General features: G+C 40.3%; 1 protein-coding gene across 1 annotated transcript; it reads left to right on the forward strand.

Annotated features, from left to right (window-relative positions):
* The first annotated feature begins 1,476 nt into the window (after nt 1-1,476).
* SMARCA5 (SNF2 related chromatin remodeling ATPase 5) lies at nt 1,477-19,749 on the forward strand. The gene is made up of 24 exons (XM_072119789.1): nt 1,477-2,137; nt 3,566-3,646; nt 3,989-4,155; nt 6,911-7,011; nt 7,299-7,399; nt 9,349-9,528; nt 9,605-9,760; nt 9,845-9,976; nt 10,514-10,582; nt 10,677-10,786; nt 12,017-12,243; nt 12,465-12,586; nt 12,660-12,812; nt 13,725-13,857; nt 14,341-14,489; nt 14,589-14,708; nt 14,845-14,955; nt 15,076-15,189; nt 15,293-15,415; nt 16,147-16,279; nt 16,718-16,836; nt 16,919-17,131; nt 18,131-18,241; nt 19,451-19,749. Exons 1-24 carry the CDS (start codon nt 1,982-1,984, stop codon nt 19,514-19,516), a joined length of 3,147 nt encoding a protein of 1,048 aa, XP_071975890.1. The 5' UTR covers nt 1,477-1,981; the 3' UTR covers nt 19,517-19,749.
* Nucleotides 19,750-20,142: the final 393 nt, after the last annotated feature.

Here is a 20,142-nt window from a genome sequence, read left to right on the forward strand (position 1 = left end):
TCTATGGAGAGAGGAGGGGCCCCCCTCCTCCTCTCCAGCACACGACGGTATGCCCACACGGCGGGCATACCGCATGTGAATGTACCCTTAAGCAGACATTTGTAAAATAATTTATAAATTTGTGTGCTATGACTATCTGCTTCAAAAATAGTGAATTTAGAACTTTGAAAATAAAGAATTTTTCAAAATTTTTCCCAAATTTCAATTTTTTTAATGACTAAACACAAAAGATATCTTCCAAATTTTCAAACTAATTTGAAGTACAAAAGAGCCACAAAAATGATAAGGGTTATGGAGGGTCTCAGTTATGAAGAAAGATTAAAAAAACAAACAAACAAAAAACTAGGTATATTTAGTCTGGAAAAGCAGATGCGGTGTCCCTTCCAGTGGATCTGACAGGGGCACTGTCTCCGTCTGGAGAAAACAAAGTTTAAGCACCGGAGGCGACAGGGCTTTTTTACTATGAGAACTGTAAATCTGTGGAATAGCCTGCCACAGGCGCTGGTCACAGCAGGGACAGCAGAGAGCTTCAAGAAGGGTCTAGATTTTTTTTTTTTTTACACCCAAATAACATTGATGTTTATGTTATGTAGAATTGTTTCCCCTAAATCCCTTCCTCATCCAATCCCTTCCTTGGTTTAACTTGATGGACATGTGTTTTTTTCAACTGTATAAACTATGATACTATATCACAATAAAACTGTCTCAAAATCCCCCTTATGTATTAAAGCGTTACAAGGCTAAAACCACTTATAGTGACACAGGACAGATTTGAAAAATTGGGCCGTGTCCTAGTCCTGAAGGGGTTAATAGATCAGCAGCAGCATTGCCACTATTATCTGATACTGGCGAACCATACCTCTCTACCTTAATTCCCCCCCAAAAAAACAAACATGTATTAAAATCCCGTTTTCCATGCGTTTCAGACAGACAGTCTCAGGCTGCATTCACACCAATGTATGAAAATGGCCATATGCAACCTGGACCGTACCGTTTTTTTCATGGGTTACATATACGTCTAAACATTTACATTGCCATTGTTCACGCCGTACCGCATATGATAACAAACGTCACGTATATTCGTTCTCACATAGCATGAAAAGACAGTACTGGAGAAATTACACGTTCATATGAATGCAACCTTCCACCTATAAAACTGTACAATAAATCCTGTGTTTCAGCTTCATTTACAGGGAAACAGTGCAGTAAACCTTCTATATAATGACACTACACTACGGTAGCTTCAACCACTGAGAGTAGTGCTGCCTCCAAACACAAGGCTCGTCCATCTAAGCAAGAAAATGACGTCACATAATAGGAGACGTTAGCCGCACAACATATGGCGCCAAACCAGCTCGAACAATAGACGCGGGAGACAAGACCATAATACAACAACTGTAAAGAGCGGCATCTGCTGTAGTCTCGCGAGGATTGGCGCTGCTTCATATCTCCTCCTCTCATTCATCCAGCGCAGCTCTTCCGCCCTGTCCTACGAGCACAGCAGGGGGCGCGCACGTCAGCCGTAGTGAAACTACACACCCCAGTATGCAATGCAAATCAAACCACAGACTGAAGCCGCCGTCTTACGCGTCGCATGATGGGGATTGTAGTTTTATTGTAATAAAACACAAAAGAGCCTCCCTCTCCTTCCGTGTGGTTCTGAATACAAAAATCCGTGCCCCCCGTAAGCTAATTTAACGTCCATCGTGTGAGTGAATTGATCAGGCTACGCTACTGACACTAAACATTGGGACACCGGTAGAGAACACGCCGTTGAACTGAAGGGAGTTGTGTCAGATATCGCGAGACCTGTTATAGAAGTCCCGCCCACTCTACAACAACCTGATTGTGAAGGGGCAGGGGAAAAAGCCGGCAGCAGCACAGGAGCGCGCGCCTTCCCCTCCGGAGACTCCCGCCAGCCTCGTGTAGCGGTAGCGCCGCCTCCTCTCTATTGTCGGTTGTAGACGCGAAAACGGGAGACATGTCCGAGGAAATCGCAGAGCAGCGGAAAGACCCGGGCAGCGAGGTGAAGGAGGAAGACGATAAGATGACGGCGCAAGAGGCGGGGGTTGCTGACGGGAACAAGGTGCAACCGGGCACAGATGAAGCCACGGTCAAGGAGGAAGAAGCGCTGGAGGTGAGAGGGGGGTAATGGATGGACCGGGCAGATGTCTTGCGGGTCACACAACACACTGGGCGATCGGTACTAACAGGACCCGCGCTTATAGGGATAGGAGCGGTATCGCTTATGTAAGGCGGCCGTGGAGTCATCAGAACTATGTCTCCAGTGAAGACAATGGAGGATAAAGTAGTGTTGAGAAGCACTCTACACCCCCTGCGTTTAACCGCCGGAGGGCGCTGGCACCCTGGGCGTCCCGTGCGTGTGGGCGCCGGAGGGCGCTGGCACCCTGGGCGTCCCGTGCGTGTGGGCGCCGGAGGGCGCTGGCACCCTGGGCGTCCCGTGCGTGTGGGCGCCGGAGGGCGCTGGCACCCTGGGCGTCCCGTGCGTGTGGGCGCCGGAGGGCGCTGGCACCCTGGGCGTCCCGTGCGTGTGGGCGCCGGAGGGCGCTGGCACCCTGGGCGTCCCGTGCGTGTGGGCGCCGGAGGGCGCTGGCACCCTGGGCGTCCCGTGCGTGTGGGCGCCGGAGGGCGCTGGCACCCTGGGCGTCCCGTGCGTGTGGGCGCCGGAGGGCGCTGGCACCCTGGGCGTCCCGTGCGTGTGGGCGCCGGAGGGCGCTGGCACCCTGGGCGTCCCGTGCGTGTGGGCGCCGGAGCGCCCTCTGTGATGCTGCTGATTCATATGACAGCTAGTGCGGGAATATACCTTCCTTCTCACTCTTATCTGTATAATGATTGTCTTGGCACATTCTTCCAACCAGAGATCACGATCACGTCTATGACGCTTGTAGAGGCTTATTTACCCCCCCCCCCCCCAAAAAAAAAAAAACACCATGCGTTTAAATACACTTGGTGGTTTTTTGCAGTGTGGGTGCTAGAGCTGCCGCCGTTTGCTGTGCAAGATCGCAGTTCACGCCCGCACCACTTGGCAAAACCCACCCTTCTCTCTTGCCAAGCCATCTTGCGGCTCTGATAGAAAGTCGTCTGACTGGAGTTCAGGTCACATGACTTTCTACATCAGCCGCAGGCTGGAGCACTGAGTAGGTCTACCCATCCCCATGGCTGTGTGCGATCGTGCACACAGAGCCATGAACAAGATTGAGCGGTCTATGTGACAGCTCAATCCTGGACTGTGACAGAGGACCCCTTACCGACGTGTAGGCTGCTGATGCATGGAGGGGGCTCACAGGCTGAGTCCTCTCCTTCGCAGGTAAGTCTTTCCTAGCACCGATCGCGGGTGTCATCTCGTCGATCACCGCTGGCAGCTTCAAAAACATGGCGGCTCATAGGCGATAGCAGCGATCCGTTACTATGGCAGACCAAAGACCCGAGGCTTTTTATTTTCTCGAGTAATGTTTCCTGAGTGGATAATGTATTGATGCTGTAAAAAAAAAAAACAAAAAAAAAAAACAATTTTTATTAACAATTACCCTTTCTTCTGGAACAGGATTCTGGAAAAGAGGAGAATGATTCCCTTAATAAAACTAAAGAGAGCAATGAAATGGACCCAGATTATGAAGAAAAGAGGGTAAGTTCCTCTGTGTACTTTTCATGTTTGAACTTTAAGAGTTCTTTTGTGTTCTCACCTGTTAATCGTAATATAGGTCAAATTTTGCTGCATGCCAATCTGGTAAATTTTTCAAAAGGGTGAAGGGTGCAGCCACACGTTCAGTTTTTCATATGCAGTTTTTGAAGCCAAAAGAAGGTGTGGATGATAATAGGTTAGAACACTGAGAGAAGCTGCTCCTCTATTTTCACTCCCCGCCTGTTTTGGGCATCAAAGATGGAGATGTTTAATGGCATAGACAAGACATGTCCAGCTTGTTTAATTTATTTGTTTCCATTTCTGATTTTGTGTTTGCATAAACAGAAAGAAGACCGATCTAACAGATTTGAGTACCTCCTTAAGCAGACCGAATTGTTTGCACACTTTATTCAACCAGCAGCACAAAAAACACCAACTTCTCCATTAAAAATGAAGCCTGGACGTCCTAGGTTAAAGAAAGATGAGAAGCAAAATCTCATATCTGCCGGCGAGTATGTTTGATCTGTTCTGACTATTTATTAATGTTATATTATTATAGTTGTACTTTTTGTGTGCTGTAATTGGCTCATTTGCACACTTACAGCTACCCACAAGGACTTAAATAAGGAAATCTCAGTATTTCCTTGTTTAAGGGAACTAATTGACATCGATTTTGTACTGCAATATACACTCACCGGCCACTTTATTAGGTACACCATGCTAGTAACGGGTTGGACCCCCTTTTGCCTTCAGAACTGCCTCAATTCTTCGTGGCATAGATTCAACAAGGTGCTGGAAGCGTTCCTCAGAGATTTTGGTCCATATTGACATGATGGCATCACACAGTTGCCGCAGATTTGTCGGCTGCACATCCATGCTGCGAATCTCCCGTTCCACCACATCCCAAAGATGCTCTATTGGATTGAGATCTGGTGACTGTGGAGGCCATTTGAGTACAGTGAACTCATTGTCATGTTCAAGATACCAGTCTGAGATGATTCCAGCTTTATGACATGGCGCATTATCCTGCTAAAGGTAGCCATCAGATGTTGGGTACATTGTGGTCATAAAGGGATGGACATGGTCAGCAACAATACTCTGGTAGGCTATGGCGTTGCAACGATGCTCAATTGGTACCAAGGGGCCCAAAGAGTGCCAAGAAAATATTCCCCACACCATGACACCACCACCACCAGCCTGAACCGTTGATACAAGGCAGGATGGATCCATGCTTTCATGTTGTTGACGCCAAATTCTGACCCTACCATCCGAATGTCGCAGCAGAAATCGAGACTCATCAGACCAGGCAACGTTTTTCCAATCTTCTACTGTCCAATTTCGATGAGCTTGTGCAAATTGTAGCCTCAGTTTCCTGTTCTTGGCTGAAAGGAGTGGCACCCGGTGTGGTCTTCTGCTGCTGTAGCCCATCTGCCTCAAAGTTCAACGTGCTGTGCGTTCAGAGATGCTCTTCTGCCTACCTTGGTTGTAACGGGTGGCGATTTGAGTCACTGTTGCCTTTCTATCAGCTCGAACCAGTCTGCCCATTCTCCTCTGGCATCAACAAGGCATTTCCGCCCACAGAACTGCCGCTCACTGGATGTTTTTCTTTTTCGGACCATTCTCTGTAAACCCTAGAGATGGTTGTGCGTGAAAATCCCAGTAGATCAGCAGTTTCTGAAATACTCAGACCAGCCATTCTGGCACCAACAACCATGCCACGTTCAAAGGCACTCAAATCACCTTTCTTCCCCATACTGGGAACTGCAGGAGATTGACTTGACCATGTCTACATGCCTAAATGCACTGAGTTGCCGCCACGTGATTGGCTGATTAGAAATTAAGTGATAACGTTATAAGTGATAAGCAGTTGGACAGGTGTACCTAATAAAGTGGCCGGTGAGTGTATGATGTAAATAATGTGACTGATGTGCAGAAAACCACTATAGAACTAGAACTTTTCAGCTCCTAGTCTGGCATTCTGTATGAAAATAAGAGGATGTTCTACTTATTAAATATGCAAAACTGACAAATCTCTACCTTAAAGTGTTACTGTAAAGTTATGATTTTACCAAATTCTCATGCGATTCCCTCTTTCAAAGGGTATCTACAACCAGGATTGTATGCAAATGAGCCAGAGGGGCTTCATAGTTGTTAATCTTGTACTTCATAGTTGTCTTCCTGTACTTGCCCTGAAGTTGAGTCCAATCCATTCTGCCCACAGATCCCATGATACCTTGTGTTCTCTCATTAAGTAATTTAGCAGCAAGTCCAGTGAGATTCCTACAGTGTACATATAGATTGTATATGGTGACTAGCCCGGAAGCTTCAATCACATGGAGGAGCGTGGAAAATGTAATTAGTGGTAGAAATCATAAGTAAAACAGTTGCGTTTTAGTTCGTGGTGTTAGAGCACAAAGGGTTAATGGCTTATCTGGACAAAGCTGATGGTGTCAAGTACAAGGTGCGGGAGGGGTGCAGCATAAGGGGAACAAAGACAAGAAAGTTATGTAGAATCAGACTGGGATGGAGGAACTGATGGGGAAACAGAGGAGATCGTATGCCTCACTATTTTGTGTAGGATATCTGCATCCATAGTTCTGAACATTTTAACTCTGCTACACACGCACAGGGAGCACAGTCACATGACCTCCTCCTCTGAGAAGGGAGCAGCAGCTCCTCCCCTCCTGTTAGACTTTAGATTTAACACTGATTCACAGGGCTTGTCATCCCAGGCAGAGGAAGGAGCTACACTACTGTTCCCTTGGTCATAAAAATGTTTCAGAATACTTGCCTAAATAAAAAAGAACTTGTTGCTTCTCCCTGATGGTGTTTAGTGGTGGCAATGCCATTCTGACCATTGTCATGTGCTGCTTTCTGTAATATCTTTATGTAATACAAAGACTGGCAGTAATGGTATGTGTTGTGGCTTAACAGGAGAGGCAAGTATAAGTTCACTTTCATTTAAGCCCTCCCAGAGAGTGAGATGGCTAGATCTCTTGCACAACCCTTTTAAGATGCAGATTTTATGGAGTTGCCTTTTTAAATTCTTAAGCTCCCAATATACAGCATGAGTAAGGGTAGCTGTGCAGAGCTGTAAATCTGGCTGCTACATGGACTAGGCCTTAGGATGTGAACTTGCCCATGTGTAACTGCCTTCAGGCTTTAAAAAAATATATGGAAATATACTGAAGGTTTGTTTTCATAATAAGTGTACATTTGTATGAGAAATTTTTGTATATCTCTAAACCTGATCACAATTTGTTTCAGTAACCGACATCGAAGAACGGAGCAGGAAGAGGATGAAGAGCTATTAACGGAAAGTTCCAAAACGACCAATGTTTGCACCAGATTTGAAGAATCCCCATCCTGTAAGTTATCTTTTAGATGTCAGTTGTATAAGCTCCATTATATAGCAGCATATCTTGTAGCACTCAACAATCATGAGGTTCATTCAGATAAAATTAATGTTTCCTAGTAAAATGGGTTTTCATTTGGAGTATGATGAAATATAACAAAGCATTAAATTACTTGGCCACTTTATTTCATAGCTTTATTTTGCTTTTATAACTTGTATATTTAAGAATTCCACCTTAATGTTTACAGCTATAAATGTTTAATGTAGCACAGTATGACATCTAATTTATGTTTTTCACAGATGTAAAAGGTGGTACATTAAGAGATTATCAAGTCAGAGGATTGAACTGGCTCATATCATTGTATGAGAATGGTATCAATGGAATACTGGCTGATGAAATGGTATGTGACCATAGTCTTCTGCTCTTATTTTGGATATTACGCTTAGTGCTTGATTAGTGATTTGGATTTATTTTGAGGGTTCTGTAATTTTGTTGTTGGTTAGAGCCTCCCAAATAAAGGGGTTGTCCACATCCATCAAACAATTGATATGGTTTGTGTAAGGAAGTTATACAATTTTCAGATCTACTTTCTGTATCACTTCCTCACGGTTTTTAGATCACTACTTGCTGTTCTGCCATAGAAAGCTTCTATGTTGACTTCCAGTAGATACAAATCTCTCTGAGATGTGATGTTCATGCAGGTGCACAAGCAGTTATAATCACAGAGTGATAGAAGCTGTGTGATAACTGCTTGTTCACCTGCCTGTCTATCTCCTCACCATGGACAGATTTATTTTTACTTGAAGTAAACATTGAAGCTTTTTATAGCAGGACAGCAAGCAGAGATCTAGAAAACCATGGAATTGATACAGAAAGTATATTGGAGTATAACTTTTCCTTACACAAACCATATCCACTTTCAGCAAATAAATGATAACCCCTTAACGACCTGGCCCTTTTTTCGTTTTTTCACTTCCATTTTTCACTCGGCACCTTCAAAAATCTAACTTTTTTATTTTTACATTTGGCTCATTTTCTGCATAACAAATTGCACTTCATAGTGACAGTATTGAATATTCCATGCCATGTACTTGGAAGCGGGAAAAAAATTCCAAATGCAGTGAAAATGGTGAAAAACCGCATATGCAATGTTTTCTTGTGGGCTTGGATTTTACAACTTTACAATAGAGCGCCACAAATTACACATCTACCTTATTCTCTGGATTACCGGGATGCCAAATTTTTTATAGGTTTTATGTTTTCATACTTTTACATTTTTAGCAACTTTTGGCGTTTTCATTGCTATAATTTTTAGGACTGTGCAACCTTTTGATTACTTTTTATTAATTAATAAGTTTTGTTTTTTTTAATTTAAGGTTTCAAAATGGCGAAAAAGTGCCATTTTCGTCTTTGGGCGCTTTTTTCCGTTACAGGGTTAAATGCAGTGAAAAACCGTTATATTTTGATAGGATATTTTTGGACGCAGGGATACCAAATGTGCTTATGATTTTTACTGTTTATTAATATTGATATCCGTTCTAGGGAGAGGGGGGTGATTTGAATTTTTAGGGTGTGTTTTTTTTTTTTTTACCATTTTTGAAAATCCCTAAGGTACTTTAACCCTAGGTTGTCTGATTGTTCCGATCATATTCTGCCATACTACAGTATAGCCGCATATGTAGATTTTCCTACTCGTTCATTACAATGTGCAATTAGCAGCATCGGAAGACCCGAGGCTGTCATGGCGACGGATCGCCGCTCCCGGAGCAATCCGCTGCTTGAGCGCCGCCATTTTTTTTTTTAAGACGCCGGCAGCGTTGTGAAGGGGTTAAGTGATGTCATACACTCATGGAGAGGCCACATGTGGTGGTTGCATTGCGTTTGGCCGTACCTTAAGACTTCTTTACTTTTTGGCTAGAAAAACCCAATGTTTACTTTTTTTGGTGGGAAAACCCATTTTTAAATGCGAACTTAATTTTGGTTTACATTTGATCTGGTACATGGTTGTACAGCAGCTCTTTGGTTAGCAATAGAAAAACAGAAATGTCTTTGCTATGATTGCAGACAGCAGAAACAAACTTGGTGTCATTTGTTCTCCGGTGCAAATTATAACTCGAATCTCTGACAGCTCCTATCAAGTTTCTAGTGCAGGAAATGTGACCAACTCATTAACATAAGTAGATCTGTTAAAGCTTTATTCCCCAGTGCAATAAGCAGCAGCAATTCTTTCCTGATGGCTTGAAGTTATTGTTCTACAAACTTTTTGACATATAGCTACTTTTTTTCAACACTATTTGCCTCTTTTTTGTTTTGCTCATGATTGTATATTTAAATGTTGCACTTTCCTAGGGTCTTGGCAAGACACTGCAGACTATCAGTCTTCTTGGGTATATGAAACACTACAGGAATATTCCTGGACCACATATGGTATTGGTTCCCAAGTCCACTTTGCACAATTGGATGGCTGAATTTAAAAGATGGGTGCCCTCTTTACGTGCGGTCTGCCTTATCGGTGACAAAGATCAGAGAGTAAGTTTTACCACTTCTTGGTGGGTGTTGGTTTGTGCTTTTCCTGAAATGTTAATAACGTACTTTGTATTTTTAGGCTGCATTTGTTCGTGATGTCCTTTTACCTGGGGAATGGGACGTTTGTGTGACATCATACGAAATGCTCATTAAGGAGAAATCTGTTTTCAAGAAGTTTAACTGGCGTTACTTGGTTATTGATGAAGCTCACAGAATAAAGAATGAAAAATCTAAGGTTTGTATAATTATTTGCAGGATAAAAATTTAAATTTAAAAAAGAGATGACATGATTTATTCAAATATTTTATTTCTATTTCAGCTGTCCGAAATTGTGAGAGAATTCAAAACTACAAATCGTCTGCTTCTAACAGGAACCCCCCTTCAAAACAACTTGCATGAACTTTGGGCACTTCTGAATTTTCTGCTTCCAGATGTATTTAATTCTTCCGAGGCAAGTGATGTTTTACAAATTATAAGCTACTATAAAAAGAACATACATTTTAGCCAGTTCTTGCAATATAAAGAATCCAAAACTTTATCACAAGAATAAATAACACCGAAGGGAAACTAATTTAAAAATATTAAAATAATGCAACCTTGAAAGATACAATGCTGACTAACCACAGCATAAGCATGTAAAGACCAGAATTTCTATGTACAAATCATGCACATGAAAAGATGGTCGTGAGGACAAGAGGAAGGACTGGGGGAGCAGACTCTTATGGTTGCATTCTTTGTTATACTATACTAGGGGGTCACTTTAGGACGTTGAATTGTCCCTTTCATGCCCAACTGTTAAGGTGCTTTTCCTGCACCATCTTAAAGGACGTGTGTGTGTGCGCACTGTACCATGGTCAGGCATCATAGGCATCTAGTGGAACGCTTATGGACCAGATATACACCCCCACAATTCAGTGTGAAAGGGGCCTAAACATTTTGTGTACTTGGATGACTAACTTATTTTTGTGTGTACTATTTTCGACTTTAGGATTTTGACTCTTGGTTTGATACCAACAACTGCCTTGGGGATCAAAAGCTGGTGGAACGTCTTCATATGGCAAGTATCAGTACACTTGGCATTTATTTTATAAATATAAAATGAGGCACCCATTGTAGTGCACGTTTTAATACATTGAACTACTTATTTGTAGGTATTAAGGCCGTTCCTTTTGCGTCGTATAAAAGCTGATGTGGAAAAAAGTCTCCCTCCAAAGAAGGAAATTAAAATTTATGTTGGTCTCAGTAAAATGCAGAGAGAATGGTAAGTCATTGTAAGCCCTTAGCGACACTATCATCCATTTTTCATTCCTTATCTTCAAAAATCCGTAACTTTTTTTTTTTTTTTTTTTTTCTTCCATGTAAGGAGCTGTATGAGTGCTTGTTTTCTGCGTAGTAAATTTCACTTCATAGTGACAGTATTTTAGATTTCATACTGTGAAGCCGGGAAAATTCCACATGTAGTAAACTTGGTAAAAACGATTAATTTACGGCGTTATCTTGTGAGTTTGCATTTATGGCTTTCACCGAGCACCTTAAATTACATGTCTACTTTATTCTTTGAGTCGGTCTGATCACGGGGATACCAAATTTCTATAGGTTTTCTTGCATTTTTTAAAAATTTAAACCAACTGTACGAAACCATCTTATGGTGCTAATAACTTTTTTCATACTACAGTGTATGGAACTCTATAGCCTTTTGAAAACTTTTTAATGAAATTTTTATTTTTCAAAATGACAAAAAAGTGGAATTTTCGACTTTGAGCACTATTTTATGCTACAGGGTTAAATGACAGTTATTATATTTCGATCAGACATTTGGGGAAGCAGCGATGTCTAACTGGTTTGATTTTTACTGTTAGTATTTTTAGTTTTTAGTTTTTTTTTTTTTTTAAATGTTTAGCGATTTTTCACACCCCTATGGTACTTTAACCCTAGGTTGACTGATTCAACCATATACTGCCAAACTACAGTATGGCAGTATATGGGTATTTTACACATCATCTTGGTGGCAGTGATTGACGGCAAGCAATGATCACGGGTGTTACCCGTAAGCTTTTGCTGCAATATGCAGCAAACGCTTACTGGCTACGGAGAGGGCTGAAGATGCATTGGTCGGCGAAACGCAAGGGGCTACTGGGGTGTGGAGTAGCCGCACTGTGTAACCTCAGCTTCAGCTACTCCACGCCCCAGTAGCTTCTTTAGAAAATTTGCATATTAGGGGAATTAAAATGTATGAAAGTTGGGCCACAAACGAAAAGGGCTATACTACTGTACATTAGAGGAACCTGCCACCGGATCTACCTATTAAGATGGTAGGTTTCATTTGATTTCTAAACTCTCCTAGTCTAAAAAGATTCCTAAAAATCTATATTATCGGACAATCTTAGTCACTGATAACTAATTTACCCTTTCTCTCCATAATTGTCATTCCCAAATTTAAGCCCTTTAAGTTCTACCATATTTACTTTATTTTTTTTTCTCTCATCTATAGGTATACAAAGATTTTAATGAAGGACATTGACATTTTGAATTCCTCGGGGAAGACTGATAAAATGAGGCTATTAAACATCTTGATGCAGTTGAGAAAGTGTTGCAACCACCCTTACCTTTTTGACGGTGCAGAACCGGGCCCACCATATACCACAGATATGCACTTGGTTACAAACAGTGGTAAAATGGTTGTGCTACACAAGCTTCTTCCTAAGTTAAAAGAACAAGGTAACTGGTCTTGTATTGACAACACAAAATTGTATGTTATGGGTCAATGATATGAATTTTACAGCATTGTTCTAGTATACAGTAAAATATTTCTAAAACCATGTCTAAGCACCCCTTTACCTAGTTCAGGCTTTTGAGTTTAAATTCCTGTTAAATTTAATATTCACACCTGCTTGAAAATTCAACTTACAGTATTTAAAATTGTTATTTATGCTACATAGGTTCTCGTGTGCTGGTATTCAGCCAGATGACAAGAGTCTTGGATATCTTGGAAGATTATTGCATGTGGCGAAATTATGAATATTGCCGCTTGGATGGACAGACGCCTCATGATGATAGACAAGTTAGTGTTTCAGTCTGGTTTAGTTGTTCTACACTTGTGTCAAAGCTTCATGCTAATCCCACTATTTTTGCAGGAATCGATATTGGCATATAATGCTCCTGGTAGTTCGAAATTCCTCTTTATGTTGAGCACACGTGCTGGTGGACTTGGAATCAACCTTGCTACAGCTGATGTAGTCATCATATATGATTCTGACTGGAACCCTCAAGTGGATCTTCAAGCCATGGTATTTTAAATTTATTGATTGTGGGTTAAAAATTTTGCAAATGCCGTTTTGTTCCCCCAACCCCCCCCCCCTCCCCCAGCTTTTTTTTCTTTCATACAAAAGATTTTTTTTAAACTGTTGTAACCTTTTAAATTTGATATCCTTGTGCCAAAACCAAGGAATGAACTAAAGGTATTATTTGGAGCTCACCATGAATCCTGTAAAAACATAGCCCACAAGAAAATAATGATTGATGGGAGGAAAAAAATGTCAATGTACTTTGATTTTTGAAGGTGTCAGTAAAAAAGAGGAAAATCAAAAAAGTAAATTGGAAGCAAGGGGTTGATGTTATTATAATTTTCATACAATGAATGTTGTAATGAATAAAGTGCAAACGTCCAAATTGACACTTTTTAAACCATATACATTTGAATAAAAATTAATCAAATGCTTGTTCAGTTGACAAAATGTTATCAAAGAGGACAGCTCATTCATCACATTAACTAGCTCAACTCCATACACCAAAGTATGAAAATATAAGAGCTCAAAATTTTGTGATACAAGACTTTAATATTTTTCTAAAGGTATTGAATTTTACTAAATGTAGTATTCCAGTTACAAAGAGGTTGCATCAATTGTACTGTAACCTCTTTTAAAACATAACCCATATGATAATTGCACAACTGGTTGGTGGTGGGTGGCTAATTCCAAAGCATAAAAAAAAAAAAAAAAAAAAAAAAAAATTCCAGCTTCCCAGTAAATTGCAACGAATCAAATTGTGCGCCCAGGTAATAAAATTTACCCAGCCAATAACAAGCCATGATGGCTTCTTAAACAGAAAAAACATGACCTTTTCAGGAGTGAGAAAAAGAGAAAGCAAAAACCTTGTCCTCACAGGACTATTTGTTCACACTATTTAACATCCTTTTTTAGGACAGGGCTCATAGAATTGGGCAGACGAAAACTGTGCGAGTGTTTAGATTCATAACAGACAACACCGTAGAGGAACGGATTGTGGAAAGAGCCGAGATGAAACTACGGTTGGATTCAATAGTTATTCAACAAGGTATGTCCTTTGTAAATGTTTTCTATGTAAATAGAAAACATCACTGATTATCTATAAAAATGTACGAAAGATGGGGCAGCTCCTCTACAAATTCTTACTGTTATACTGCTGAATAAGGAATATATAAATACATTTTCCAGAGTGAGATAAGTAAAACGATGGCATGTCTCCATTTTGACCATAATGGCTTCTCTCAACTTTGCTGCCTATCGCTCACATCTTAATAAACCCGGTACAAAACCTGCAAGGTTGCAAATGGACATTGCTACATTGTCAAATTCACAATCCTGGGGGCGGGGGGTGCTCTGAGAATTTCCTTCCTTGCTCATTGCTAGGTGAGTGCCATAGCCAGATCTATTTCTGGTAGCTGAAGTTGTCTGAACCAAAGAACTTGGATTTCCCCCATCTTGCCTACTGCTAAATATGAAATATGGTTATTTGCGTTTTCAGCTGTGACCATTTAATCTTGTGTATCTAATGCAGGAAGGTTGGTGGACCAAAACTTAAATAAGATCGGAAAAGATGAGATGCTTCAGATGATTCGACATGGTGCTACACATGTGTTTGCTTCAAAGGACAGCGAAATCACTGATGAAGATATTGATGCCATCTTAGAAAGAGGCGAAAGGAAGGTATGTGTTATATTGTATCCTATATTGTTTAAGTTTTTTTTTTTTTTTTTTTTTATAAACTTGCACAATTTTTAACATTTATTTGTTTTCGTAACCTAGACGGCAGAAATGAAAGAAAAACTTTCAAACTTGGGGGAAAGTTCACTGAGAAACTTTACTATGGACACAGAGTCAAGTGTGTATAACTTTGAAGGTGAAGATTACAGAGAAAAGCAAAAGGTAATTGTGTCTGGACCCCGCTATCCATTAAACATTAGGAGTTAAATTGGTGGCTTTTATTTAATTACCAGTTCTTATTTGTAGCCTAATCTATATGGACTGATGGATGTAGAAGTAATTTTTTTTTTTCCCCTAGATGGCTTTTACGGAATGGATTGAGCCACCTAAGCGTGAAAGAAAAGCAAATTATGCTGTGGATGCTTATTTTAGGGAGGCCCTTCGTGTCAGTGAGCCAAAAATACCAAAGGTGAATGAATAAAATATTTTTGTGACTATTAAAGAGCAATAAACTCACATTCCGTTAATTCACTCTTTGCAAAACATTATTGTAAAAGTTCTTTCCTCTCCCTTTTTCTCCATATGCTAGGCTCCACGGCCACCAAAGCAGCCCAATGTTCAGGACTTCCAGTTCTTCCCTCCAAGACTGTTTGAACTGCTGGAAAAAGAAATCCTTTATTATAGGAAAACAATTGGCTATAAGGTACTACTTAAGTATTGACACTCAATGTTATATTTGTATAATGTTCTCTCAGGATGAATATTATTACACTGTTAAACTTTTTTTTTTTTTTTTGCTTTTATAGGTGCCTCGTAATCCAGACTTGCCTAATGCAGGCCAAGTGCAAAAGGAGGAGCAGTTAAAAATTGATGAAGCGGAACCACTTAATGATGAAGAATTGGAGGAGAAGGAAAAGTTGTTGACACAGGTGTGTGAAGATAGTATCGAAGAGACTTGGCACTCCTTCTTAGATACTTAAAATATACTATGAAAATTTTAAGTAAATGCGGAATAGCAATCCAAATCATTAATGCAGTGTCTCGGTCTATTAACATCAGACCTTCATAAGGCATGGATTGCAAGGTATAGTAGGGTGAGGAGCGCGGTACTATGACCGCTACGGCTCACTGGGCAAGCGGAGTATTCTCTTGCGGGTATACCCACCGGGCCGTTTGCCCAGTGTGACATAGCAGTCATGGTACCACACTCTACTATACCTTGCAATGCATGCCTGATGAAGTTCCGATGTTAGTAGACTGAAACGTTGCATTAATTTGTATTGCTATTCCTCATTCACTTAAATTTTTATGGTATATTTTTTATCTATGAAGGAGTGCCAAGTCTTTTCAATGTTATCTGGATGGTGTTATAACCTACTTGAGCACGCGGTGTGATTAATGTTGAGTGACGTGTACTATATATTGTGTGAAGATAAACTCTGCATTTTGGTTACAAATGTCTGTCGTGTGATATGAATGTCTTGTCACAAGAGGGCGTAAGTGTTTGAGTGATAATAGAGACGTAAAATGAATAAAGGCAAGGGATCCATGTAGTTATGTAGTTGGTGAAGCTGGTCAAAGGTTTTTTTTTTTTTTGGAAAAGCTTCATATTTGGGTTGCTACATTTTTGGTAATATTTATTTACAATTTTTTTTTTTAGGGTTTTACCAACTGGAACAAGAGGGATTTCAATCAATTTATTAAGGCTAATGAAAAATGGGGAAGGGATGACATTGAAAACATTGCCCGTGAAGTGGAAGGCAAGACTCCAGATGATGTAATGGAGTATTCGGGTAATTATTACTCCCATATTCTGTAATACCCTTCTTGTATCATCCCATCATTAAAACCTTTGTGTAGGCACTTAATAAGCTTTCATGTGTATATTTTCTGTTTTCCAGTGCTATATAATATCTTTGTGTAAATTAACCAATGATTCGCCTGTTTTCTTTTTACGCTGTCTGACTACATTATATTTCAGCTTGCTAAGATGAACTTGTAAGAATGAATAAGCACAATAGAGATGAGTGGACCTGACGTCCGGGTTTGGCCATACGAACAGATGCCGCTAGCAACTAGCCATTGCTATGATTTGCCGGGGGGCATCATTTGCCAGATTGACTGTTCGGTTGAACCCCTAACACAATCGTCGGGTCCACTCATCTCTAAAGATCAATAGGTATGAATGTAATGGCTGTTATAATCTGATTTCTTTTGTTTCCATTTCTTAGCCGTATTTTGGGAACGGTGTAATGAGCTCCAAGACATAGAAAAAATCATGGCTCAAATAGAAAGGGGAGAAGCAAGGATACAAAGGCGGATAAGCATAAAGAAAGCATTAGATACAAAGGTAACCAGACATTTGATATCTGTTGCTTTTTTTTTTTTTTTTTTAATATTTGTATGAATCTAAAATTACATTTCTTTTATAGATTGGTAGATACAAGGCCCCTTTCCATCAGTTAAGGATATCTTATGGCACCAACAAAGGGAAAAATTATACAGAGGAAGAAGATCGCTTTCTTATATGCATGTTGCACAAACTTGGTTTTGATAAAGAAAATGTATACGATGAGCTCCGGCAGTGCATTAGGAACGCCCCTCAGTTCAGGTTTGACTGGTTCCTGAAGTCAAGGACTGCAATGGTGAGTGATTGCTTAGTAAATGTAAACTTTAATTGAGCCTATGCTTACTGGTAGTATATTACCTGTATGCTAAAACCTGAAGAATGTTTAAAACTTGTTTATAAATGAGCTTCACTACCAGATTAAAGAGCCAGTCAGACAAATTAACTTCTCAAAACTAAATATATTTTCATAATCTGTCATTAGAAAGCATTGCCCCTATCCCCATATGGTCCCTCTACATGCCTGTAAATGTAAACAATCCAGTCCTAAAGCTGTATGCCAATGATCTTAGAAGGTTCCAATGAGTCATTTTCATATACCGTCTAGCTTATTCATGAGTGTCAGTCACAGCCCCAACCTACTGTGCTTGACTGTTGGCCTGTATAATGAGACACTACTGGTGCTGGCTCCTCTGTAGTTCCTGGTTCTTATGGCCACACCCCCTGCAACGTGTGTGTGTGTGTGTGTGTGTGTGTGTGTATATGAGATACTCCTACACACATGACTGACAGGCTGTATAATATTACACTCCTGGTGTTAGCTCCTCTGCTTCCTGGTTTTGATGGTCAGGCCCCCCCCCCTTCCCCCCCGTAGCCTGTGTGTATGAAACACAACTGCTGCAAGATGCAACCATATGTACAGGAGAAGAAAGCATGTCAGGACCTTGTGTAGCTGATGTCTGTCTCACACATGTATAGGAGAATACGGCATGTCAGCAGATAAAGCACTAGCAATGGTTTACTATACACTTCACACAGACTTGAGCAGGGGAAACGGGGTTGACATCACTTTCTCCATGTGACCAGCTTATTTACATAAGTGTGATTTTAGAATGATATATGAATTAACTAGATAAAGGTTGAGATTGAATCCTTGTGAGACCTGATGACATGTGTCCTTTAATGTTATTTATATAAGGAAAATGCAAAACTTTGATACACCACATATGGTGGCTTGTATTACTTTGATTGTCAATTGTTTATGCAGTAAAGTTGTTTTAAACTTTTTTGTTTTTAGGAACTTCAAAGACGTTGCAATACGCTGATCACTTTAATTGAAAGGGAAAACCTTGAACTGGAGGAAAAGGAGAAGGCTGAGAAAAAGAAACGTGGACCAAAACCTTCTTCGGTGAGGTTTTTGTTTAAAAATGGTCATTAAAGGGGTATTCCCACAAAGACAAGTTTCTTATATGTACTCAGCACATCAAAATAACACACTCCTAATAGACTTAACAAAAATGCAGCATTTCACAGATATAAGTCCAACCTGTCTCGGTCAATCCTGCTGTACATAATTTCAGTTGACCCTAGATCCAAGTGATACTGATTCACTTCCTGGTAGGAGATTATGAGAAGAGACAAGCTGCAAACTACAAGAACATAAGTGCTCCAGGGGAAGCGGAGGCAGGCACATATCTATGAGATGTAGCAGATCCCACAGTGTAATGGTCTATCAGCCTCTGTGTAATCATTTCATGCATCTCTGATCTGTCTAATCTCCGTGTCAGTGTGTTAGTACAATGTCAGAAGCCAGATGAAAGTGCATATACACTCTGTACCCTGATAATGTAACCACATTGTCACTCCACGAAACTAGATGGGTCATAATGTGTCTGTTAGAGGCCTCGCCAACCCCCCTGGATTTTGCACTGAACACCATAGAGAGTGATAGGAGCTAAAACAGCAAAAATACCTGAGTAAAATTGTAAAGCAAGGGGTTAAAATTGTCTGTGTTAACATTCCTTTTATTTTACTGACATGCCCCATAGAATTTTTATTTTTTTTGGTCTTAAAGGGGTATTCCAGGAATTTGACCGTCTGATGCAAAAACCCTTAATGCTCGAAGTAAATGAATATAACGAAAGTCACAAAATGGAGCTTAAATACTTCTATTTTATGGTTCACATAATATTATGGACTTTCTAAAGTAGGCAGTTATCACCAAGATGGCTGCCACTGGAAAGTCCCATGGTCCTTTAGTTCTTAGTAAAAGCTCCTCCCTCTCAGGCTCTGCTCCCAGTGATGTAACAGACTGGCTGGCTGTAGTCGGTTGGTTGCAGGACAATGATGGTGGTGATCACATGACCTACCCAGGCATGTACAGGACATGTGATGTAGATTTGCGACCAGCGGCCATCTTCTGTCCTGTGTGTGCCCTGTGCAGACAAAATCAACAGACTGAGTAGCGTTTAAATTTTTCATAACTGTATGGCAATAGCATTTTTCTGCTAAGAGGAGATAATGGCTTATATTAGCTTATATTTAAAGGACCTATTTGTATATGAATTATGCTGATTCCTGGAAAACATTTTTAAACCTTGATTATTTCTCGTTACAGGCACAGAAACGGAAAATGGATGGTGCTCCTGATGGCAGAGGAAGAAGAAAGAAGCTTAAGCTTTAAAGTGTATATTCTGTATTCAATAAATTTCAAAGTAGTTCTTTGCTTTACGGGTCTTCATAAGATGTACTGTACACTGATCAACTATTATGTCATTCAACGACATCAAGGTTCATCTGTTAAAATAGAAACTTAGTACTTGTTGTAGTTCTTTTTTTAAAAAAAAAAATACAGCTGAGCTGGACATTTTTTTACCATTAACATTTGAAGTAATAAAATGGCCTTTATTAAATGTGGTATTAAGAGGTGTATGTGTGTGTGTTTTTTTTTTTTTTTTTTTTTTTTTTTTTTTTTTTTTTTTTATAATTATAGGGAAGTAGTATCGTTCTATACCGTTTTCAGTCTGAAATATATATATTCAGAGTTGTCTTGAAAATTGCAATATGACAGAACATATGATAGATTAGATGATATCAGTGGGAACTTGGATCAAATGTGATGCACATGGTGAGCCAGCTTATGTTGAATATAAAAAGGCGCCCTGGCTTTCTGATAACTGGCAGGAAGCTTCACTTCTGGCCTGTTCCTACTTGGTCTATAATTTGGCTATAGCATGCTTCAGGTCCTGGTTCTCGCTGTAGCTAGTGTGTGGGGACAGGAATGCCCTCCACTGGTCCACCATACTACTG

Source organism: Engystomops pustulosus, chromosome 1 (genome assembly GCF_040894005.1).
Source record: "Engystomops pustulosus chromosome 1, aEngPut4.maternal, whole genome shotgun sequence".
Lineage (NCBI taxonomy): Eukaryota > Metazoa > Chordata > Amphibia > Anura > Leptodactylidae > Engystomops > Engystomops pustulosus.